Raw genomic sequence first — 25,281 nt, forward strand, 5'->3', positions numbered from 1 at the left:
GCTAGTGCGCCTTCCCGACGGACTGGTGGTGGGAAAAACTCAGCCTGGAGGAGACAGCCGTGTGCCCGGGGTAACCAGAAGGAATTACATCTCCTTCAGCCAAAGCAGACAGCCCCTCGTCCTGGGCTCACTTTATCCAAATGGGAGCAAGAAGGAGGAAACAATTGAAGACGCTTCCAGATGTGAGATGTGTGGTGGCAGAGACTGTGCCTGGGAGATTCTGAAAGGCCTCACTGAAGTGACCTAGGCTGTGACCAGAAGGACAAGACTGAGCCACGCCTGCGTAGGTCCGGGAACAGGGAGTCGGGGGAAAGGCGCTGTTGGTGCTGAGACTCTGGGGCAGAAGTGAGCGTGAGCAGAGGAGGTCAGAAAGCTGCCCAGGCGGCTGGAGGGAGCCTGAGAAGCAACAGGAGCTGCGGCAGGGGCGGCGGTTAATGGGGCCAGACCGGGGAACCCGGTAGTCTGCGTTCATTTGGGTTTCTCTCTCACAACACTGCTCCCAAAAGTTGCACCTCTGAAGTACGAATATTGAACTTCTCCCGGTTTCCGTGGTCTAGGCATTGGGCACGGCTTAGCTGGGAGCCTCTGCCTCCAGGTCTCCGTGAAGCAGGACCTTCAGTCTCAACTGAGGCTAGACTAGGGGAGGATTTGCTCCCAAGTCACTCACACGGGTGGTGTCAGGAGTCATTGGGACTGAGAGTCTGAGTCTCCATGTGACTGTTGGCTGGGCGCTCCCTCAGATCTCGCCTCCCTTGGCCTCTACATAGGGCAACTGAAATCATCGCCACTTGCTATCTCATTTCCAGAAATGTGACAGAGAGAGAGCGCAAGAGATGGAAACAGAGGGGGAGATAAAGGGAGGGAACTCAGGAAAGCAAGCAAGAGGGAAGTGACAGAGTTTTTGTAATTAAAACTTGGATGTGACATTCCATCAGCTGGGCTGTATTCTATTGCTCAGAAACCAGTTACTCAGGATGTAGTGGTTCCACAAGGATGTGCACAGCAGGAGGGAGGGAGCGCTGGGAGCCTTGGTGGAGGCTGCCCACCACATAGGCCGACAATGAGGCGCTTGGGTCTGGTTCTAAGGCCAACAGGAGACTGGGAAAGGTTGAATGCTAGTGAATGACAATATCTGAATTTCCTCGAACTTCCAACCCTTGAAGGTGCAGAGACCTGACAAGGAGCCCCCAAGGGGCAGTGACTTTTCCCAAATCACACGGCTGGAATCCAGGCCTGTTTGGAGAGGTATTCCCGACTGCATCCACCCCTTCTTGTAATTCTTCCACCTCTAAGTTCGGGGACCAGACCCAGGCGGCACCACCTCCCAGATATGGGAGGCGTTATCACATGTCCACCCGAAGACGTCCCTGGGAATGTGTTTCTAGCGCCATCCCATCGTGCAGGTTGGGAGACTGGGGAGGCCCTGAGAGGCACAGTGGCTTTTCCAGGACACAGAACTGCTAGGAAAAAGGAGATCCGAACTGGGGCGCTCTCTCTTCAAAGCTGGGGCGCTGGTTCCGATCCCAAGGAGCTGTGGGGAGGGCTGTGATGGAACTTTCTGTACAGCTCGGGAGATGACACGGGCAAGGAGGGTGAGCGGTCAACAGCCCCGAGGGGGCTTTGGGTGGGTCTGATGGAGGGAAGGGCCCCCCATCCTGGAACCTTGGAGACATGACCTCACTTCCTTGGCGACCGACCCCAACAGAGCTTAGAACTCTGGTCACCAGGCAGCCATTTTGTACACATAGCCCATTTGACCAGAGACACTCGACACAGGAGGATGTGTTCGTGTATCCCCTCTTTGCGAGGCTCTGGCGCACAGAGAGCCAACAATGACAGTCTTCTCCAGCGCTGTCGACACTGGCTGAGACCGCACCTCCAAGACCTCAGGCCATTCGGAAGAAGGAACCCTCAGGTAACACAAGGCAGCCCAGGGCGGGCCACTCCGGGTCAGGCCACAAGTGTGATCCCACCCTCCCATGCGGGCAGCCCCACACCCCTTGACCCTTATTGTGTGTGTGTGTTGGCGGGCATGGAGTGACGGAAGGCAGGGATGAGCGTGGAGCTACCCTGGACGGGAGCAGACGGTTAGGGCTTGGAAGCCTGGCGGTATGTCGTGTTCATATCCCAGGTGGTGGCTGGCAGGATGGAAGGTGAGTGCTGGGAGCCAAGCCGCCCTACCCGTAGGTGAATCCCAAGCCCGTGAGGTGTCATCTCATTCGCTCCCTGTCTGGAGGTCTATGCGGATGCCCCTCTGTCTGTGCTCGGTGTGCGGGAGAGTTTTCCCCCTGTGGGCAAGTGCAGGCAGGCCCCTGCTACCTGCCGCCGCGGCCACCGGACGCTGTCTTTGCAGAGCTCCACCCAGGAGATGGTCCAGGAGCTGGCGCATGGGTCCTACGGCTCCATCTCCCTGGACAGGGGGCAAGTGCAGCAGACCACCGACCTTGCCCGGGGCTGGACTGAGGGGAGAGTGAGTGACACCCGGGGCCCTGAGATCACCGGGGTGTGTCCACAATCCAGAGTCAAATCTGGAGCCCTCCCCTGGACCCGCCCAGGGCTTTCCCACTGGAGTGTCCCAAGGGCCCAGTCCCAAAGGAATCTGGACTTCCACGCCTCCTCACCAGCTACCTAGGAGGGTGGGAAGTCGCTCTTTCCTAACCCTAGGCGGAGTAGACAAAACACTGATGTTTGCGCTTCACACTCGGCCAGGGGCATCTTTGAAATCTGCCATTTTCTGAATCTGAAACCTCTGTAACGAGGGTCTCAAACCTCCCTTTCGTGTAAAAGAAAGAAAAACCAGCGTCCTTTCTTGTAGTCAGCCAGATCCTCACAGCGTCTGTCTGCCCGTGCACTGTCTCCCGACTGGGGAGGGCTGAGGTTCCCACCAGACATTTCCCTTCATGTCAGGAGCACATGAAGCCTCAGGTGGGGGAGCGGGGGAGTCCTGCAGCCCTGGCTTAGGGCGGTTCTCAGTTCCGACGCACAGGACCCTGAGCAGCCACTTGGCAGCCCGAAGCTTCCGTCCTCTCATCTCTAGAATGGGGATGTTTGTGTTGGATTCGCTGGTCAGTGCTCTTAATGCACGCTTTGGTGCGGGGCGGTCTGTCCTTGCCAAGCCAGCCAAGTGTCCTGAGGAACTCATTGTATAATCCTCCCCCCGCCCAAACTCAAATTGGACTTTTCAAGCCTGGAAACCGGTTGGCTGTGGGCAATCCTGTCCCTCCTCTGCACACATCCCTGAGGGGCTCACAGTTCCTGGGGGACCTCCAGACCTTGACTTCCTGGAGGTTCACGCTGGTGCTGGTGACTCTGTGTCCTTCCTCATCTCACCCAGCGCGGAGAGTCACTCGGGCAGCGGAATGAGGCCTGCAGGATGCGGGCCCTCCAGGCAGGCCTGCTGGAGAGGCTGCCGCCGTCCATAGGACCAGCCTTGGCGCCTCGAAACATGGCCAACGTCACCACCATCGTGTTTGACTGCGCGGCTGTCCTCACCTCCCACGGGGTCCTGGACCACCTACTTGCTACGTGAGTGCCCAGCCCCTCCTCAGCACAGTGGTGACTCTGCCCACTGCCAGCTGTGTGTCTTGGAAACGGCCCTCCATCTCTCTGAGCTTCGATTGCTCCTCTGCAAAGTGGAGTGGGAGAGGATAAACTTCATCGGGTTCTGGTGGGCACGAATGGGATGAGCCACGGCAGGTGCTTCCCTGGGGCCTGGCTCTACAGAAGGGGCTGAGAGACGTGCCGTGGTTGTTCCTGGTTATTCTTTCCCTCTCCCCGATGAAGAGCAGTCTGCTCCCCCATCGCTGGGATGGGGCCTTTCTGAGTTTGCAAAGGCACACGGAAAGCACTCTGGCAGGGAGTGTGGGATTCCATGCAGCTGGTCGTGGGGCGGGTCCTTGGAGTAGCCAAGGAGGGGTCTCCGGGGCCGCAGAGGGGCCCCAGGCCCACTCAGCTACCGGGGATGCTTCTGGTTGGAGTTCATTCGAGAACACTGTATATTAAGCACCTGTGACATGCGGGAGCTTTAGAGACACTTGGCACAACGCAGTGAATGAAGCAGACACAGCCCCTGGACCCCCGCAGCAGCCTGAGACTCAGATAGTCACACACCATATCATCCACAGATCCTGTCCCCCGCCTGTCCCAGGGGATGCCCTCCTATGCTCCTTTACGACTGGAGGCCTCTTCCCACGTTCTCATGCATGATGGACCCCAGCGCCAACTAAAGACCTGAGTGTTCTTTGAGTGCCAGACGAGGGCCTCCTGTCTCCACAGAACAGGGCTGGGGGAGAACAAGAGGACAGAGGACTGTGGCTGGGGCGGGCCCGGCACAACTCTGATCTCACTCATCTTTTGATTCCTCTGGGAGGGCTGAGGTCTGATGGCTTCTACTGCAAGGGGATAGGAGTGAAAGAGAGCTGTGGGTGGGGTCCCAGAGCCCCTGGGAACCAGAGGGGAGGCTGGCTTGAGCTGTTCCCTGGCGACCCATCCCCACCACAGTCCCGTCTCCCTCCGCTTCCCCTTCTCCATAGCCACCCCTTCTGACCACCACCAGCAGGCCCAGAAGAGAAGGGGTGTTAGCGAGCCGCTCACACATCGGCCTCAGTCCTCAGTCCACTTGCACAAGGGCGTGGAGGGCTGGGCTGGACTGTGTCCAGCCTCTTTGCGAGAAGAGTGGCAGTGGGAAGAAGAGACTCACACAAACCCCGTGTTCCACCTGCTGGATGAGCAGGCCTGCCACTGCCAGGATGGCCACACAGGAGTCAGCGCCGGGGTGGGACTCCCCCCTGGTGGAAAGGGGCAGGCACAGGGCCCAGACCCAAAGCAGGGTGCCTTGGGAGGACAGTGTGGAAGCGACGGCCAGGCCTCTGGCTCTGTGGCCCAACTGCTTCCGCCCAGTACCGCGTCTTCTATGGTGGGAACCTGGCTGGACCCAATGCAGGATTTCTGGGAGCCCACGCCCTTTCCCTCTTTCAGGATGCGGCTGGCCTCTCTGCGTGTCATCTGGCCTGGGTCGCACCTGGGAGGCCCTGCCTACCTTCCCCAGGTCCAGCTGCAACATCTGGGGCCCAGGAGGGCAGAGCTGGAAGGTGAGGGCACAGCAGTCTGGGAAGACTGTCTGCGGTGGGGTTCACGGGCTGGGGTTCCCTTCAAGACAGCGGAGTCTCTCCTGTCTTGTAAAGTCGGGTACGTAGGTGAAACTTTCTCTTTCTCCCGCTGCAGCGCCAGTTCCAGAGCTCCTGCCGGCTCTAGAGCCAGAGCAAGGGCCAGCTCCGGGGCCAGAGGCAGCTCCAGCTGTAGTTCCACCTTCCGCGCCGGAGCTGGAGGCGGCCTCACCACCAGCAGCCTCACCTCCAGCAGCCTCACCTCCATCGGCCTCTCCAGGGCCGGAGCGAGCGCCATCAGCTTCAGCCCCAGTGCCAGCTTCTGAGCTGGAGCAAGATGCGCCATTGACTTTTGGACGATCTCTGCCTCCAGCTGCCGAAGTCACCGCAGAAGCGAGCGCCGAGCTGAGAGAGGAGAGGCCTAAGCTGCTGGACTTCCCTCCGAAGCTGGTGGCCGAGCAGCTGACCCGGATGGATGCGGTGAGCAGCGGGGCTCTTGGGCTAGGTGGGGCCCGCCTTGGTGGGCCATCAGCTGCCCCAGACCTCCTGTTCCCTCAGCCGCAATCCAACGATGTGGGTGCAAGTCACAGCTCCCCCACTTACCCACCGGGTGACCTGGGCCACCTTCTGGCCCCCAAGTCCTTGCTGTCCCCACATGGACAGTAGAGAGCACACCAAGGGCGGGCACCTGCTGGGCAGAGTGGCTGTGCGGATGGATGAGGTCGAACAGAGAGGAAGCGGGGCAGAGAATAGCCCTCTGGTGGGGGAGGGAAGCTCACTGGAGTGCTGCCAAGTCCTGGGTCACTCACCCATCGGCCCAGGAGGCCTCAACAGCCTCCGTACTTATTAGACACCTAGTGCGTCCTTACCGACATGGAAGACAGGCAAACAAAGCCCATGGTTGTTGCTGCCTCGGGGGAACGTGCAGCTGAAAGGGGAGTGGGACCAGGGGGTGATGAGAACGGGTGGAAGATGCCCCTTGAGATGGGCAGGTGTGAGCCGTGTTCTGGTGCTTGGGGGAAGCAAGACTGGGCTGCGAGCCAATGGGACTTCTCTTCCCCGCCCCTATTGGGTCCTCGGTCATCCTGCGCTGGGCGGCCTCAGCGGACACAGACAAAACCCAGAGACTCCCAGAAGCTTCAGGCCACCTCCTCAGGTTCCTGAGCTGCAGCTGACCAGTGCCTCCTGCCTGGGGCTGCGGGGGCCTGCAGACTCTGAGCTCGGGTGTGGCAGGGTCAGGTGACAGTCCCCATCCTCCCCAGGAGCTGTTCAAGAAGGTGGAGCCCCGCCACTGCCTGGGTTTTGTGTGGTGCCAGCGGCCCAATGGGAGCAAGGAGTACCTGGCTCCCACGGTTCGGGCCACTATCAACCAGTTTCTTCACGTGTCCGGCTGCGTCATCACGACGTGCCTTGGGGACCTCAGCATGACGGCCCAGGACAGGGCCAGAGTCGTCGAGCTGTGGATTCAGGTGGCCAAGGTCAGTAGCGGCAGGGCCCAGGGAGCCCCTCCCTGGAGTCAGGGGGACTGCCCCTTCTCCTCTCGCAGCTTTCAGCCTTGAAGTCGGTGGTCTGGGCCTCGGCAAAGTCCTAGGCCCCTTGCTGCCAAGGGCCTGCTGACCTTGAGTGCTGGTCCCAGTGGTGGGAAGCTCCCTTCCCGCCCTGGGTTGAGCTAAAATCTTCCTGCCCGCGAGCGTTACTCATCAGCTCCCAGGTGTGCCCTCCCTCGCTTCCCTGGGCATCTGCCTCATCCAGGACAGCAGAAGCCCACGAGGGGACACAAGCCAGAGGAAGCAGGGCTCCAGCCCGCCGTCGCAGCTCATTCCCTTCCCTTCCTCAGGAGTGCCGAGTCCTTGGAAATTATGCGTCCCTGCGTGCCATCGTGTCTGCTCTGCAGAGCCCCTCCATCAGCCGTCTGCAAAAGACATGGGGACGAGTTGCCAGGTGGGTAGGCCGTGCTCCATCCAAGCACCACCAGGGCGGACCAGACATCCCCCGTGCGACTGCCATGGACCCCTCATTCAGCTAGGACCATCTGGGAGGCAGCGGACCCTAGGGATGGGGACTGGCCTCCTTGCTCGGGTCTCTGAGACTCTCTGAGACCCTAGGCAGTGGCTCCCCCCTTGTCACATCCTGGATTGAGCCACACTGGAGATTTCCAAGGGTGTACTTCGCAGCAACGGAGCCCTCATCGGCAACCAACGCTGTTAGAAACAATGTGCTCAGTCGGAGTGGGAATGGAGGCCCCAGGTGACCGCAGGAGAGCCTCCACCCGAGTCCCACGGTGACCTCAGAGCTCCGAAGAACCCGGGGAAAACCCTCGTCCAGGCCCCAGGCCCTTTGAACCTTCCGGGTTCTCAGCCAAAGGCATTTCGCCTTCAACCGCCCCGGGTTTTCTTTCCTCCTTTCCTCTCCCCTCAGGAAGAGCTCTCGAAAGTTGAAGAGGTTCATCAAAGACCAGTGGGTGAGCAGGAGGCAGCTGGTGAAGGTAAGACGGAGGCTGCACATCTGGAAGGAGGGGGAGCGAGAGGGGAGGGGACCCGGCAGGATGAGCTTTGGTTCTCCTGTCACGTGAAGTTGGTCAGGAAAAGATGGACAGGAAGAGGGATGTGCTAGCTCCATGGGCAGGTGGGGGCAGTTTGGGACAGGAGGCCAGGGGCATGGGATAGAATGGTGCGGGCTGGACTGTTCCAGGAGGCTGAGGACCTGGCAGAAGGTGCCGGTGTCTGGCTTCCATGCTGCTCCATCAGCTGCCCTGCATCTTCCTCCTGGCCACTGGCTGGAGCGAGTGGGCGGGCTTCCTTTCTTCCGAAGTCAGCCCAGTCTGTGCTCAGGAAGCCAGGGCCCCACTGCTCCTTCTGTCTTCACTGTGCCTCGCAAGAAGGGCACCCTGCCTGCCTGAGGGATGGGCACTGCCGGATCCCACGGGCCGGGGGCACTCAGGGGCTTCCCAGCCTTGGGACGGACACTGGACCTGGGACAGATCTGTGTCCCCTCGGTGACTCCCCACTCTGGCCCCTAAAGTGGGCGCTGCAGACAGTCCCAGTGGGATGCTCACCCAGGTCCTTGTTGGCGATGACATGTGCCCCGGAGGGCAAGGGCAAGTGCCCAGGGAACTGATGGCTTCTTCAGGGATCCTTCCCGCCCAGACGTCAGAAGTTTCCTCGTAAAACAGAAAGGAAATGCCACCCCGCAGTGCCCTGGTCGCCCCCTCCCCTGCTAGTCAGACGTGGCATTCGGGGTCCCCATCCTGAGCGGATGAAGAAAGAATTCTGTGCAGGGGAACTCCCTGAGGGGATCCTAGGGAGCTGAGGGCTTTAGCAAGGCCTTGGCCTCGGCCTGGGATCAGAGACTCCTGGGCGTTGGGGCTGGCAGAAGCCACTTGACCAGGCCTCCTGAGACACCTCATCTCCCTCCATCCGTGGCTCGGCCCAGCTGGGGGCCCGAACACAGCCTGAGAGTCCCGAGGACAGCACTGTGGTCAGCGGCTGGGCAGAGGGTGGTGTGAAGGCAGAGGAGACAGGGGCCTGTGGCTGGGAGGGGGAGCAGCCTCTCCTCTGGGGCCCCCTGAGCAAGTCCCTGCCCCTGTGTGGGCCTTGGTCTCCTCATCTGGGAGCCAGAGGGAGATGAGCCGTGGTGCAGGCCTCACAGTGGGTGCCGAGGCTCAAGGGTGGGGAGGAATGTGGGGAGCTTGGACCTGGCTCCAGAGGCAGGCTTGAGCGGAGAGCAGTGATGACGGTCAGATGACGCTTGGGCCTCAGGAGACTGTGGGAGGCAGACAGAGTCCGTCAAACCTTCCAGACGAGGTAACAGGTTCAGGGAGGCCTGGGCGGGCCCAAGGTCACACAGGAGTGAGTGTTGGAGCTGGGATGGCTCTGGAATCAGAGCACCCTGGAGGCGGGAGCCGCAGGGGCACCAGGTGACTGGGGCCACATGTCCAGGGTCCCCGATCTGGGAGGGGTCTGGGAGGACACTTGGAGGGGAGCGTCGGCTCACTGGCCCTGTCAACACCCTGGCAGGAGGCGACCTCTATGTTGACCAGCCTGGAGACGGGCCCCACAGGTGCCCAGAAGGTAAGGGTGCCTGTGGAGGAGGGGCCCAGGAGTCGCAGGAGAGGGGACTCCCCTTCCTAGCCGGAGGTCTCTACCAGCAGAGAGGGAGCCTTTCTCCTCCAGCCCTGCTCCTGGTGCCACAGACCTGAAATGCCTGCATTGGAAGTGACCAGGAGGAGGCCTGGAACGGATGGGCGCACAACGGATTTGGGACAGGGAGGGGCGGGGACCACGTACCCTGGGTTTTGCCAGAGCCGGCTGCTGGGAGGTGCCTGGAGGAGTTTGGGGTTCCTGGAGGAGAGAAGAGGAGGAAATTGGGGGGAGGCCGCCTAGGTGGGTAGCTTGGGCTGGGCAGGAGGCTGGGGTGAGGAGTGGAGGAGAGGTCTTTGACGGCTCCTGAGAGCGGGATCTCATCACCGTCTCCACCCCGCTGGCACAGGGGCTCATCCCCTTCCTTGGCACATTCCTCAATTACCTACTGCTGCTGGACACCAACATGGAGGATTACCTGGAGGTGAGTGAGCCTGGAGGTGGGGCTGGGGATCAGGATTCGGAGATTTGGGAGGAGAGACTTGCACTGAGGCCTGAGCTCACAACCCTTGGCAGAGTCCTCTCGTGAGGGCCTCACAGCCACCCCGGGAGCTGGGTGTCATGGCCATCTTAGTGATGAGTGAATATAGGATCCAGGTGAGCCGCCAGTCCAGGCTGCCTGACTGCGGAGCTGCTGGAGGGTGTGTCTGAGCTGGACTCAGCCTCTCCCTCAGGCCCCGCCCCTGCAGGGAGTGAAGCCAGGCCCCTCCAAGGCAGGAAGCACACGAGTGGCTGAGCATCCCTTCCTGCCTGAGGCCTCAGTCTGTCTGTCTGTCAGAGAGGGCTGTCTTAGAATGTCCCTGAGCCATAGCCCCGTGGCCTCCTTGCTCTGGAGCTCAGAGTCTTGCCCGGGACCCATTCCCGTTTCTGGTAGCGCCTGCTCCCTGGTCGACCCTGCTGGTAGTGCAACCTGAGAAAGGGTGGAGACGGGGGCTAGCTATGGGCTAAGGGGGCTGTTGCTCATGGGCTTTGGCTCTCTGCCTTCCAGGGAAATGAGATCAATTTTGAGAAAAGGAGTGAGGTGAGCAGCTGTGGCCTCCCCGTGCGGAGGGTGGGGCTGTGGCAATCAGAGACTCCTCCGGGGAAGACCTTCTCTGGCCCGATGCCTTGGGCCTTGCTTTCCTTGGGAGAGTTCGGCACCCAGAGCTGGGAAAGCCGTCCCATTGGTGCGTGGGGGAAGGGGCTGGCACCAAGGACACCTTCCTGCAGGAGGAGCTATTTCAAGCCAACTGTGAGAACGAGCAAGTCCTGCACGGAATTGGAGGGAAGGAGGGTTCCCATGTGGGCCAAGACCCCAGACCAGCTCCTTGACCCTCTTCTCACCTGTCTGAGTCCCCAGCACGGTCCCCCACCCAGGCCCCGTCTGCATCATGTCCTTTCTCCCAGGAATTCAAAGTCACCGAGCAGATCTTCCTGCTCCAGGAGGCAGTCCATCTTTACCACATTGAGGCTGAGGAGCGATTTGGGGCCTGGTTCGAGGCCATGGAGCCCCTCAGCGAGGATGAGAGGTGAGGCGGGGCAGGAGTTGGTGAGGGCAAGGCGGACTCTCTCTGATGGCCAGCTCCAGGGAGCCCGTGCCCGTGGCTTCCGGGTCAGTCCCGGGGCTTGTCGCATGGTCACCCGTGGGGCCCTGGGACTCCAACTGCTGGCCGTCTCTGGGAGGGTCACCTGAGGTGTGGCTCCCGGTAGCTGAAAAGTCCCCTCTGTCCTTTAGCTACAGCCTGTCCTGCCACCTGGAGCCCCCACAGGAGAGGGCCGGCAAGATGCGCCGGTTTTTCCTGCCCAAGAAGAACCGCGCGTCTCTCAGCTCAGGGCTCGGTGAGTGTCCAGACAGGCAGGGACTGAAGCCAGGGGCTCCGGAAAGCTTCGGGCTAAGCACGGGCCTAGGGAGATGGACAGCCGGCACGGGGATCCCAGCTCCACTGCTGACCAGGCCTGTGAGGGACAATTCCCTTGACCTTTGTGGGACTCAGCTTCCTCTTCTGTGAAATGGGTGAAGCGAAATGCCAGCTCCCATGTCAGGGACAATGGGGTAGTGTTGACTGAACACTCAGGACAAGGTTTGGAGCAGAATGCAGTGGGGCTGAGGTGTTGGGCTGGGATACTGGTGTGACCCCCCCAATCATCAGTGTCTTCTCTTCAGTCACCAGACCCCTGACGCAGAACCCAGCAACAGTGGCAGATCCCGGTCCTTCCAACAGCTCGAGTGCAGCCTGCTCTTCAGCGGCGGGGACGCGGCTGGGAAACACGCGGGGCCCCAGGCCGGCTCCTCCCATGCTGATGGGGAGAAGAACATTCTAAGCCTTTTCCTGGGAGCCCTGGAGCCCAAGAGGGAGGGGACGACCTCACCCCACAGGCCTGGCAGCTCCACCCCAGCGCCTGTTTACCACTTGGGAAGGGGCCGTATTTCTTTCGTGTTAATAGTTAGTACTAGTTTTGAATTTGATGTTAAAATCCTGTTTCTGTTCCAGCCTGCGAGTCACGGTCTGGTTCTTTCCCCTCCTGTGCTCGTGTCAAGGAGACACAGACTCTCGCGTTCCTCCTGGAATGAAGAAATCTTGCAGGGTCTCGGCTTATTGTATGTGAGAGAAGGGAGAAGGGCCAGGCCCCTCCCTGGATACTGAGGGACACCTCCGCGCCCCCCCTTACTCAGAGGACGGCTTCATTTCAGTGTGGTTCACGTGGGCCAGGAGCAGAGACAGCACCCAGAGCTCCTGGCATTTAGAGGGTGGAGGTACTTTCACAGGCAGAGCAACAACCACTGGAATGCGGGTGTCTTTAAAATGGCACGGGCCAGCACCACGACCTGCCCCAGGACAGTGGCTGCTTTTCCACCCCTTTGGAGGAGAGGCCACGTTTTCGGCTTCTCTTGTGGAGGTTCCTCTTCACCAGATGTTAGGAACTTGTCGTTTTCTAATGAGGCTCTGGACAGCAGCAGCTCTAAGTGCAGAGAACGATGTAAAAGCTCAAAACGTGCATGTGGAGGGTCAAGGCCGGAGAAGGTCATGTGCAGATGGACTAAGGGCAGGCAGGACCCTCCCTCCCCCGGCCCCTCTGGGGGCTCCATGTTCACCCTTCACCTGGATTGGAATCCTCTGGGATCCTGGTCCACGGCTCTGAATTCCTTTCCCTGCAAGTTTGGTATCCAGGGGGACAGATCTGTGATGCAGCTTTGAAGGCTACATCTGGGCATCCTTCCCGACGCATCACTGCTCCTTGTCCACCAGGATTTCCTGCCTCCGTGCACTTCCTTCTGCAATTCTTGGAAGGGCAGAAATTCCCTCGAATGCCTCGGCCTCTCTGTCCCGTACCTCGTGGCCACTCCTCCCTGGCAGGGTCTGACGGATCACGGGTGGAGTCTGCTTTGCAAACATTAGATACCCTAATCCTGGCCAAAGAATGACCTATACTCTCCCTCGCTGCCCAGGGTGACATCTGGGCCCCTGTGGTTCTGAGGTGTGTGGTCTCAGGCAATCACCTGTTCACACACTCAGGCATGTTGTTTCTGACTCATCCTAACGGGGCAGGAGGACCTGAGCCTATAAACCATGCAGCCCCTCGGAGGGCTGTGTTCTCTTGCCCAGCCTTATGCTCCGTTTATGGTGTGGGTGTGAACCTTTCCCGTTGGAAGCTTTCAGAGATGAGTCGTGAGAGGAGGGTGGTTGAGGGGTCCAGCAGGGAACGCAAGCAAACGGATGACGGGTAAACACAGCCTGACAAAATTAAAACACTTAAATGGTTCCAGTCTGGTGGTGAGCAGACACTGCTCCGAGCTCACTCCAAGAACCCACCCGGTGACCAGGAGCTAGAGGGTTACCACCTGGCATTTTGAACGCCCACCCCCCCCACCCCACCCCGGGAAAGACCCTGTAAGACTAGGACCACAGGAAGTGCTTGGCCCTTCTGAGTTCTCCCCTCCTTTCTGATGGCTGCAAGTGTCACCCAGACACACAGCAGCGTGAACCCTGCCAGGGAGGCCTCCTCAGTACGGCCAGCAGCTGAGGAGAAATGCTGGTTCCCAGCAGCCCAGGCCCTTCTTGGTATGGCACAGCCATCCAGGAAGGTGACTTTCTAAATGGAAGCCGGAGCCGGCTGTACCTTCCCGCCACAGAGAAAGAGAAGTGCCAAGTCCCAAGGCTAGTGCAGGCCCAGGAGGAAGACACCGTGTCCAAGGGGTTTCCCTCACAGGGCCGTGAGGCTCCTGAGAGCCGACCCTTTGGTTGCAGCGCTTTGTTTGTCATGAGCCTACCAGACGGCAGAGGACAATAACTCGCTGCCTCTTTGGGCTTCCAATGGCCAAAAATGAACTGATCGCCAGCAAAAAGAGGCCCACATGTGCAGCACCTGTATCTCATCAGTCTTTATGTTACTTTGATATAAATTTTAGAGAGAGAGCTATATATATATGTTCACTCACACACAAATATATCATGCACTCTAACTTATTCCAAACAGAATCAAGAAATAATACTCATACTCCTCAAATGCACGGTTTTGCAGCTGGTTCCCTCTCGGTAGCTGGTATTTATAAGCACCTTCTTCCAGGACCCATTTCATCTTCCCTTCGCCCTCCACAAACCCCGCGGCTGGTCATGGTGCTCTGCCTGGTTAGGGGACCATAACCTGCCTTCCTGAAGGGTCTGGGTCATGGCAGTCCTACCTGGATTGGATTCTGCTCATTCCCTGGGGACTTCAAGCCCAGGACGTGCTAGCCCACAAAACGCGGTCAGGAATCTCCTGAAGTCCACACGTGGGCTTCCTCCTCTCCAGGCTGAGGAGCAGAGGGAAGCCCGAGTCCCAGAGGAACACGAGGGCTCCAGACAGTGTCTGCTTTGCATGTCAAGATGGAGAAAACTCAGGGGAAACTCTGAGGGTGAAGCAAGGCAGTCCGTTGTCATCATTCTCTGCACTGAATCCACCCAGACGGTTCCAGCAGAGGCTCCACAACAAGCAGCCCCAAGCACCCAGGCGGGAGGCCGGCTGCGCTGTCCTGCCTGGGCTTGCCCAGTACATGCATGGTCTACATATTTTGCAAATGACCACAGCTGAAGATGCCCAAGGGCTAAGATTCACCCTGAGCTAACATCCATTGCCAATCTTCCTCGGTTTTTTTTTTTTTTTTCGCTTGAGGAAGACTAGCCTTGGGCTAAGATCTGTGCCCATCTTCCTCTATTTAACACGTGGGATGTCTGCCACAGCATGGCCCGATAAGCGGTGTGAATGTCCACAACCGTGACCCGAACGTGCCAATGCCGGGCCTCCAAAGTGGAGTGGGCCAGTTTAAGCCCTGCGCCACCCTAGGTTATTTTAACACATCACTCTCAGAAACTGATAAATCTGTCACGTGAAGGTAAGCAATTCTAAAGAGGATTTCCATAATACTGCAAGCTCCATCCCTCCAATAGACAATCAAGTCCTAACAAGCAGCGGTTTATTGTCACGTTGCTGATGCCGGAAAAGGTCTCTGTTGACAGCACGATCCCTCAAAGGCCTTGTCCATTTCTGTGAATCCAATTTCCAGCACATAGAGATCTAAAGATTGAGGCAAATGTGGTCTTTCCTCCTTGCAACTCTGAATTAACATGCAATAAAGAGCAGAAAAATGGAGACCTGGAAGCAGACCTCTTATTTGAGAACAGAGATATACCAGCGCTTTTGAAATGATCTTTGGAGTCTACCGGAGTATTGCACAGAAGGAATGATCCATTCCGACTAGGTAGGTTTTACTGTGTCGCTGTGAGGGCGACAACGGAATCATCCCGCGAATCGGTAACTCTCTGTGACTTTCAAGCGCAGATAAATAATATACTTCGGAAAGGAAAATGCGAGAGCACCGTGAAACGGAAAGCCCTCCTTGCTCTACTCAGCTGAAATCCAGTCTCTCCTCCACAAGAAATCCCTGTCTATGCTTCCTACGTCCCACAGAGGAGTTTAATAAAAGAAAAGGATTGGTATGTCTTGAAGTTGCAAGAGCTCAAGCAAGAAAACGTGGGACCCTTCAAGGAGACGTCAGTGAAGTGCCGGGCTCCATCTCAGGGGCACCAGCGTCTCCTCTCTTTCCTGGTGCTGTCAGCACATCCTTCTTGGGCGCTCACTTTCTCTGCCTGGCTGCTGAGCCTGTCCACAATCGCTCTCTCCCGCCCTCTTCCCCGTCCCCTCCTGTTTGCTCAGATCTTCCACAGTCACCAGCAATTGTTGGCCGTGGAGCTATGGGATGCCCAGACCAGTTCCCAGAATCATCTCTGCCAAATCTGAGGAAGGGCAGGGGTGTGTATGGGACTGGACGGGGCACCCCATGCGAGCGCACCCCGCAGGAATTCACCTCTGCTGCAAGGTGCAATTTTGCAAGGCTACGGCAAGTTCCAAAGGGCTTGCCACTTCTCTCCTGCCAGCAGACCTGTTGGGGCTGGTGCCACGTGCTCTCCCAGCGACCCCTCACTGCTGGGTGGGATGGCATTCTAGTAACTGGCCTTCTGAATATGTAACTGCGCATCCTCAAAGAGATGGGAATTCTTAATCCGGGCTTTGGTTTGGGTTGATTCCCACGATCACGCAGCTTCCTCTGCGAAGACTTGACCATCATCACTTCTTTTCCTCTCGTCCTGTAAAAGTAATCATGAAACTGGACCCAAATGAGAAATGAAGCATGGCTTCTTAGGACAATTATCTCAGTTTCCCTGTACTTCCACCCTTCCTCTCTCCCTCTGGAGCTCTTCTGACCTGTGTCCCAGGACATCGTCAAGCAGATTTGGGTCAAGGACAGAAAGCTCAAGGTCAAAACTCAGGACTGCTCCAGATCAGTTTTCCTCCCCCGTCTCGTAACACCCCCTCCTTGTTTCAGTGTGATTTTATTCTCTTTTGTTGCTCTTGCCATTCTCACCTGTGCAAGTCCTGGCACTCTCTCTGAGGACACGTGATACCCCAGCTTACTATAGATCCCAATTCCCATCCTTTCTGTGTTTTCTGACTATTCCTTTGGTTAACCCATTGGCCAGTTGTTGCTCTTAGCCTCTTTAGGGTCTAAATCAATTGTGACATTATCAACTACCCCACTCTTAGCGACTCACTCCCAGGTCCTGATATTTACATAACCCAAACGATCATGTTCACAACTAAATAAGTTAGAGTCCAGCCCCATGGCTGAGTGGTTAAAGTTGCGTGTGTTCTGCTTCAGGGGCCTGAGGTTTGCGGGTTCAGATCCCAGGTGCAGACCTACTCCACTCATCGGCCACGCTGTGGAGGCATCCCACGGACAAAGGAGAGGAAGACTGGCACAGATGTTAGCTCAGGGTAATCTTCCTCCTAAATAAAGAAATAAACCCTTCAGAAAATGTATTCATCCACCACAAATTCCTGATTTCCAATATGTCTTCAAACATTCGTACAGAAGATACCTGTTCCTTCAGATCGGAAGTGATGCCAGATCACCATGTCCTCACTTTAATTTCCTCGTGGACCTGTCAGTCCTACATTCCACGGACTGTGATCTCAATAATTTCCTTGAAATAATCAAAAATTCCTTACCACTCGTCTTATTTGTGTTGTAAAACTGGAAACCCGGGAGATCCTGATTATCTGCTTTGCCATTCTACTGCTAGTCTTATGATAACTGCTGAAGAAAAAGCACACAACACGATATTTTGTCATCACCATAAAGACAAAATCATCTGCATCAACTGGGAAGCATCCATAATGCCTGGACATTTTTTTTTCTTTTTTCATCTCTCGGGTCAATAGCAAAAACACCAAGGCACTCAGTTAACAAATGGGCAAAGGAGTAGAATAGCCATTTTTCCAAAGAAGACACACAAATGGCCAACAGCCACATGAAAAGGTGCTCAGCATCACTAATCTTTAGGGAAATGCAAATCAAAACCACAAGGAGATATCACTTGACACCGGTTAGGGCGGCTATTATCAAAAAAAGTAGAGGTGACAAATGTTGGTGAGGTTGTGGAGGAAAAGGAAGCCTTGCAACTGTTGATGGGAACGTAAACTAATACTGTAATGATGGAAAATAGTCTGGAGGTTCCTCTAAAAATTAAACCTAGCGTATAATGTAGCAATCTCACGGTATTGTGTTTTGTACTTCAAATTTCTAACAGAGTATATATTCTGTTAAGTGTTCTTAAAGCAAAATAATGATAATAGTAAAGGGGGTGGGAGGAAACTTTGGTAGATGATGGATATGTTTATGGCCTCGATGGTGGTGATGGTCTCATGGGTGGACACTTATGTTCAAATTCATCAAGTTGCATACGGAAAAGTATGACATCATTACCGATTCTTCTGCACCTTAAAACACAACATGTCCTCATCCAGAAAATGAATATTGACTACGTCTGGGGACAGACGTTAGTTAGACTTATCGTGGTGATTATTTCACGATACATGCAAATCATTATATTGTACAAATGAAACTAATATAAAGTATATGTCAATTATACCTCAATTAACAAGCGCACACATCATACAAGACTATTTGAACACTGTAAACGAGTTCAGTGAATCCCTGAAAAAATCCCATCCCCAAATGTCACAGGAAGCAAGGAGGATGAAGTAAGATGGAAAGTTGTTGTGCAAAGCTGCATGCAAATTAAAATCCTTTAAGTTGCGTTCAGCTGCTGTCACTGCAAACCAAGACAAGCATGGACAGTCCTTGGTGAGTCAGCTTCCGGTCAGCTCTTCCCCAAGGCCCGGCAGTCATGCGCCCCTCCCCTAGTGGGTCACTCTGCTCTGTCCTCCAAAGTGGCCAGCAGGAAACCCTGGTAAGATTCTGGAGGACAGCCGCTTTCTATCCTAGATACTCACGTTTTAACAGACACTCGAGATGAAATGTCAAGACTTAAAAGCATAAGTGTCTATTTGTGTAGTGTAGGGTATAAGGGAAACCATAGGAGGTCTTTTCAGCATCTCTCAACTCATAATGCAAACATAGCCCTGTCTTCAGAAGGACCGTCCTTGGTCTTTGGTGCAGAGTAGGGCATGTCGCAGGTGGCACGAAGGACAGGTTGTAGCAGCACTATCCTCACTCCAACAGAACTATCTCACTGGACATGACCCCGTGGGTCTCCAAAATAAGTTACTGAACATAAAGAAAAAAACCTTTCTTGAGAGGGGCAATTTTACCGATCAAGGGAAAACTTCTGAATTTTCGCATCTTATAACAAATAAATGATATGTCCTATTCTATCCTAATGAGGTAGCATGGGTACTTCCATAATAAATACTTTTCATTTTCAGTTCAAACATGCTCAGCTGCTTTCAAAAACCAAAAAACCAAAACAGAAACCCAGGCATGTAAAATTAAGTGTTTTAACTTGATAAAGTACTAACACAGCAGTGGCTTCTAAGGGAAGAGCTTTCAAACGAAATGATCATTTTTGGTAATGACCGTAGAAGATGGTGCTATCGCTGTGAAAGGATGGAACCAATCCAGAACGAGCCAGCTTTTGATTAAGGACAACGGAATTGAATCAGATGCCAGAAATACTCACTTGGAAATCAAAGTCCCATCATCATCCCTGGAAGCATTTCTGGAACTTTCCCTTTGGACACAAATTTTTGTCTTCCAAAGGAGCAGACATAATACAGAGCAAATAGCAGACAGAGGAAGATGAGTCCCAGTTTGCCAGGCACCAAAAGGGAATTAGTGGCCCTGAGTCACATCTCTAGGAGCCCCACTGGGTGAGGGCTTTCACCAGGACCACACATGTCCACTCAGCAAGGGGAGTCCTCAGGGATGTTCACCTTACTCCCCAGCCCATCGAAACTGAAACAAGACAACCCAGAGAGAGAGAGAGAGAGAGAGAGAGCACATGTTAAATTCAATGAGTTGGGGGGCCAGCCCCACAGCCACGTGGTGGAGTTCCCGTGCCCCGCTTCAGCAGCCCAGGGTTCGGATCCTGGACAGGGACATGGCACGGCTCATCAGGCCATGCTGAGAGGGCATCCCACATGGCACAACCAGAAGGTCCTACAACTAGGATACACAACTATGAACTGGGGAGGGGAGGTTGGGGAGAAGAAGAAGGGGAAGAAGAAGAAAAAGATTGGCAACAGATGTTGGTTCAGGCGCCAATCTGGAAAAGAAACAAAAAAAATCAAATGAATTGCTCACGTAGGGCACGCAAAGCGTCTAACTGTGAGGTGAAACAATGGAAAAACAAACTTTCTGGCCTCCTGGCAGGAACCTTGTTCTTTAATGAGCACAGGCCTCGTGCTTCACTGTCTCATCCCCTGGGATGATGCTGTTTGGTGCGACAGAGGATGAACTTTCCCTGCAGAGGTCAACATGCATTTGTTTTTATAAAATCAGGATTCTGCTCTCTACTTTCATATCTCAGTTGTCAAATATCCACTGTGATTATAATCATTTTACTATTATTTGAGACAATTTCAAAGGTTACACAATATGCAATCAAAAGAATGTCCTAATTTGTTCCACAGTGGCCTGAAGGGAAAGTCACCAGACAACAGGCGGGGAGGGAAGGCTTACTTCAGCAGCAGTTTGAACAAAGGGATCTCGGAGGACCTGACATTTTGAACTGAAACGGAGTATAGAGTAGGAATACGTGTGTGGATCCTGGGGCGGAGATGAAGGGTGACTGCTCAGTGTGCTGGCAGCAGCAGTGCTTGTTCTGTCAGGTGGTTCTGAGAGTTTGCGTTAAACATCACTCCCTGGATGTCAACTGTAGTCATCAGACGAGATCGGAGACCGAGAGGTGAAGGGGTGTCTAGTTGGCGAGGGGGAGTTAACAGCTTCCGTTGGAAATATGTTTGCTTAAGGTGCCTATAACATACACCTGGAGCATTATAGCTCAGAAATAAGATCTGGACGTGGTTTTTAGACATCGCCATCATAGAGATAACAGTGGAAGGCATTGAAGCAATAGAAGAAATGCACAAGAGTACTGAGACAACGTAGGGTCAATGGAGAGAATAGGGCTCACATTGAGTCCTGAGCTTTCGCAATAGTGCTGTGTGAGAAGGACCCTGTGAAGGACACCAGGGAGTGTGAGCTGGTTCACAGGCAGTCAGGAGCCTGAGATGTCGAGAAACGGAGGACAGGGAATCATTCCAAAAGAAAATCGTGGCCCGGTTCTGCGTTTGTTCCAAGTAATAGAAAGATGCAGAAACACTCTTTGGATTTAATTATGGGGAGATAGCTGTGATATTATCAAGATTGATTAATACACAGACCATTGTCTGAAGTGTGGGGGAGTGAGGAGCTGGTAATTCCATGAACACTGATCTTTCGGCTTCATTGTGAAGGGGAAGGAAGACGTGGGGCGAGAACTAGAGAGAAATGGGTTCAGGAGAGGCTGTTGTTTCAACAATGAAGAGATTGAATGAGTGAAAGGAATTCGATGGGGGAGGGGAGGGGAGATTGCTAGCAGAGAACATGACGTTTGGAATCAATAATAAAACTTCTCTAGAGAGGAGGAAGAAGGGAGACAATTAGGCTAAACCAAGGATCAAGATGAATTTTCAATGGAATCAGGAGAGGAGTCATTGATGGTTAAGAATGGTGGGATATTTGTAGACTTTGCGGCAGTGAGCTCAAGTATTTCTTGTAATGATCTAACTCATCAACATAGCAGGAGATGACCCCCTTGGTGGAAAGTGAGGGGAAAGGCAAGAAGTTTTTAGATTGGAAAGGCTCGGTGAAGGTCTGAACTGTTTCTGAAGCCCGGAAGGACGCACCAACTATCACGGCGCCGTAGGATGTAAAGGGAAGGAAAAGGAGGACATGTCGCTTCTCTCCTGTCAGGATGTGTGTCTGCTGGCACAGCCTGAGCCAGCAGCTGGGATGGCTGCTTTGTGTCCTGAGAAAACAGGGTCCGAGGTGGAAACCTACACCGAGGACCGGGCCGGGCAGTTCTACGGGAGATGTGCAGTGACATGTGGAGAGCCCGCGCTGCTCAAATCACAGCCTAATGTGCTAATGACATCTGAATCCCCCAATACACAAACACGCACTGTGGTAATGTCTGGTAACACCAGCTAAATTGACAGGAAAAATGTCACAGCTCAGTGTCATAAGATGGACACTGAGCATCCTGGCTGCTAGAGTATTTCGGGTCTTCGTTGTTGTCAATCTGGATGTTTCAGACATGCATCTCTCTTCTCACCACTGAGACTGTGCCTGTCGCCTCCTACTCAACCTCTGAGGCCCCACTGTGATGCCGTCGTCTTCCCTGACGCTTCCTCCTTGGCTGGTTCACCGTGTGCTCTCTGTGCTCCTGACGGTTTGCCCCTCTTTAGAGCTCTTTGCACGTGGACCCAGAGTTATTTCTTTACCCTGCATCTTTCTGGCTGGTTTGTGAGCAGGGTCTGTCTCTTATTCATCTTTGCAGCTCTGTTCTTCCACACAAGAATGCCAGCAGAAGTTGAGGGACATACCCTAAAGGGAAGACTTAGTGATTGTATTATTGGCGGTACTTTGATGTTTTGTTTTGATTTTGGTGAGGGTGCTAGAGGGTGGACTGCCAATCAGTGACAGTCCCAATCGCTCAGTGCTCAGCTTATTATTTTGACTTGAATTTTACTAATGAGTTTGTGTCATTTACTCAGTATACAACATGCTTGATTGGGCTAAATGAGGAGAATTCCATAACTCAGGACCTGCAGGGAGGCTGATGCATGCACAGCAATCTGCAGTACTGTCCCCAAAGTGGGATTACACAAGTCTGGGCAAAGTCCTCGGAGGACCAGGAGAGGGGGCCCAAGGAGGATGTGGTTGAAAACCAGAACAGTGATGACATCGCTTCACATTTTGCTCCCTTGACACCCTCAGACCTCAGGGCTTTGCTGTCTATGATCATTCTCAGAGTGCTGGGAAGCCCGTTATGTATCGCACTACTGCCGTCCCCACTACTGTAGATTTTGGTAGAGTGTTTACCTTGGCTTTGATTGTGTCTCTACAGAGCCAGCCACCTGGTGGTCTGCTCATGTCGGGTCACACTTGATATTTAGCCTTTTGTGGTCAGAGACAGCGCTGTCCTGTGTATTCATTCCTCTGGGGCCTAGAACACAGCAGGTGTCCAATCACTAGGTGGAAGGCATCCATCCTCATAGAGCCTTCAACTCTGTGCTTTGTAATTATCGACTTTAACAGAAAGATTTGAAAGTACAGTGCTTCGCAGTAATTTTCTGATATTGTCAAGAAAGACTGTCCCATCAAGAATATGAAGCGTATCTTTATGAAGTGTCTTTACTTGAATGGGGATTAAGTTGGCTGCCCTGGAGACATTTTCCTGTCATTTCTGTTCGTCTACTTGCTAGTTGCATTGTATCTTTGATAAGTACTTTCTCAAGATATTGAGCAGTGTTTGCTAAATCTTGACTTCTGTTTCTTTTATAGATAGTCACTGATGATTTTCTCCCATTCCTATCGGTCCAAAACTCTTTCATAAAGAACAGATTTGAGTATCTTCTTATTCACTGTGGAGGCTTTTGTGGTCATGATGTATATCTCATAGACTAGACCTCAGGGATATGATGCTTTTGATTAAAGATGAGTATTTATTATATTATTATGGTGTATGTAGGAGGAGAAAAATTGAGAAGGAGTGATGGTTTTCAGTTTCTCAGGTATGTGTGTATATATATATATATAAACATATATATTGAAAATTTTGGGGGCCGGCCCAGTGGCACAGTGGTTAAGTTTGCACGTTCTGCTTCTCGGCAGCCTGGGGTTTGCTGGTTTGGATCCCAGGTGCGGACATGGTACCGCTTGGCAAAAGCCATGCTGTGGTAGGCATCCCACGTATAAAGTAGAGGACGATAGGCACGGATGTTAGCTCAGAGCCAGTCTTCCTCAGCAAAAAGAGGAGGATTGGCAGTAGTTAGCTCAGGGCTAATCTTCCTCAAAAAAAAAAAAGTTTCTTAATAATGAACGTGTTACTTTTTAACTCAGGATAAGATAAAATTTAAAAAAAAGAAGCTTGTTTATGATATAAAGGTGGAGTTGAGAACTGGGATATAATGCAGGTAAGTCATACCCAATGGAATTTACTGCAGAGCCGTGTGTTTTCATCCCGCCATTGACAAGGTGGACATTCACGCGGGTCCAAGTCAGGCTGAGTTTGCCTGGTGACCAGCTCTTTCTTCTGACCATCACCTCTGGGATGTGAGTTGCTGTCAGTGGCCCTGCTGTGGGGACCAGGGCCGGTCACAAGGTCTGCTGCAAGCCCAGGAGAGTCCCCAGTGATCCTGCTCCAGGGCCAGAACATCAGCATACCGGTGACTCCGTGTGGCTTTGTTTCCTGGGTGTATCTTGTAGGTAGCCTTGTAGACTCATCGGGTCATATTCTGATCCCTGGAATCTATGACCACGTGGCTCCTCTTACTGAAGAGGAAAAAAAAAATGTACGAAGCCATTGACCTGGACCTAGAAGAATACCGGAATAGCAGCCAGGTTAAGAAATTTCTGTTTGACACCAAGGTATGATCACAAGTTGATGGATAATCTGAACAAAGAATGATGGTAACAAATATTTTCCCAAGGCTTAATTTACTGTGTCCTGTTTATCTGCACATCTTAGAACTGAAAGCAGATGTTAATTCCAAGGGGGACTTTCACTTTCAAGGCCACTTCCCTGTGGTCTAGATCAAGCAGACCTTTATCTGGGGTCCCACTGGCACCGGACTCAGGCACCTAACCGTGGAGCAATTGCTCATTTCACAGATGCGTTTTTCCAAATCAGTTTTCTGGACTCAATCCCAAGCCGGCCTGCAGCCGGTGAGCTGGGCTCCCTAACTGTTTAAAGATTGAGGATAGTCTGAGGTTATTCCAGCTCCATGACCCTAATTGTTCATTTTTCTAGACAAAACCAAGAGACTTAGGGGCTAATCTGTAGACTGCCACGTCACTGCTGCCTTGGTGTAATAAGTAGACCCAAAGCCGAAAGCGTTACTGGCAAATTTAGATTTTTTCCTTTTCCCTTCTCCTCCTCCTCCTCCTCCTTTCTAAAACGCTTGCCTGCTAGGGTGTTTGCTAGCTATGGCTGGTTCCTGGGGGAACAGCCAAGAGAGGGAGAAGCATGCAGAAGAGAGCGATAGAGTTTCTTATCATGAAGTGTAGCTCTTCCTCAGACTAGCTCTACAGCGGCCATAGCAAGATTGAAAACTGGCTCAAACATCTGCAGAGTTCTTTGAAGCCTTCTGAAAAATAAAATACATTTAGCACACAAATTATCATCGCAATGACTGGGATAGAAATTTATAACTGAACCCAAGTTTCTGAAAGGGCCCCTTTGCCATCTAGTAACTGCAAACTTCAGCGACGAGGGGCCCTCGCCAATGGGAGTGGCTTGGGCAGGCGAAGGCAGCAGAGATCTCGTGTCCTGAGGGGAAAGTCCACTTGTACTGTTTGTCCAGACATATCTAAGTGAGGCGATAATTAACTTGCCATTAACCGTGTCACAGATGTACAGAAATTGGTGATGCAAGCAATACAATTCAACTGAGTTTTAATTAAACATTCTTTCATATAATAAAATACTTTTATTTCAATTTAGGAGGAAATTCTAATGCACCTATGGAGGTACCCATCTCTTTCTATTCACGGGATTGAGGGCGCCTTTGAGGAGCCTGGAGCTAAAACAGTCATACCTGGCCGAGTTGTAGGAAAATTTTCAATCCGTCTAGTCCCTCACATGAACATGTCCGTGGTGGAAACACAGGTAACAAACGTGCATTGTTCTTCTGTCCAGCAGCGCCGTTCCTGAGAGCCACATGCCACACAGTAGTGAGCAACTCAGTTGTTAGCATTGAAGTATCACTTTTTTCCAATACAGAAGGGACTGGAACAAATGTCAAGAAACCAACAGGATTTTTGTTCAGTAAAAATCTCTTCCCTCAATTATATGCAATTACAGTCATCAGACAAATAACCATTTGGAGTTGGAGTGATGGGAAATTTTTGAAAACTAAATGGTGCATAAAAAGGCAAGATGGGTTTTACACACAGACGGAGAAGCTACTTGTCTACGGCTGGACTGAGCCGGAAAATCTTTACCCCCAGCGTT

The 25,281-nt window shown here is 53.5% G+C and overlaps 1 protein-coding gene across 1 annotated transcript; it reads left to right on the plus strand.

Moving 5' to 3' along the window:
- Nucleotides 1–1,746: 1,746 nt before the first annotated feature.
- Nucleotides 1,747–11,714, plus strand: LOC100056032 (ral guanine nucleotide dissociation stimulator). Its single transcript, XM_023634734.2, has 14 exons — nt 1,747–1,915; nt 2,354–2,470; nt 3,335–3,525; nt 4,978–5,090; nt 5,224–5,585; nt 6,368–6,583; nt 6,943–7,046; nt 7,524–7,590; nt 9,122–9,175; nt 9,594–9,668; nt 10,233–10,265; nt 10,631–10,752; nt 10,959–11,062; nt 11,388–11,714. The coding sequence occupies exons 1-14, from the start codon at nt 1,781–1,783 to the stop codon at nt 11,543–11,545; spliced, it is 1,851 nt and encodes a 616-aa protein (XP_023490502.2). The 5' UTR covers nt 1,747–1,780; the 3' UTR covers nt 11,546–11,714.
- Nucleotides 11,715–25,281: the final 13,567 nt, after the last annotated feature.

The sequence above is a fragment of the Equus caballus genome, unplaced genomic scaffold (genome assembly GCF_041296265.1).
Source record: "Equus caballus isolate H_3958 breed thoroughbred unplaced genomic scaffold, TB-T2T haplotype2-0000748, whole genome shotgun sequence".
Taxonomy (NCBI): Eukaryota; Metazoa; Chordata; class Mammalia; order Perissodactyla; family Equidae; genus Equus; species Equus caballus.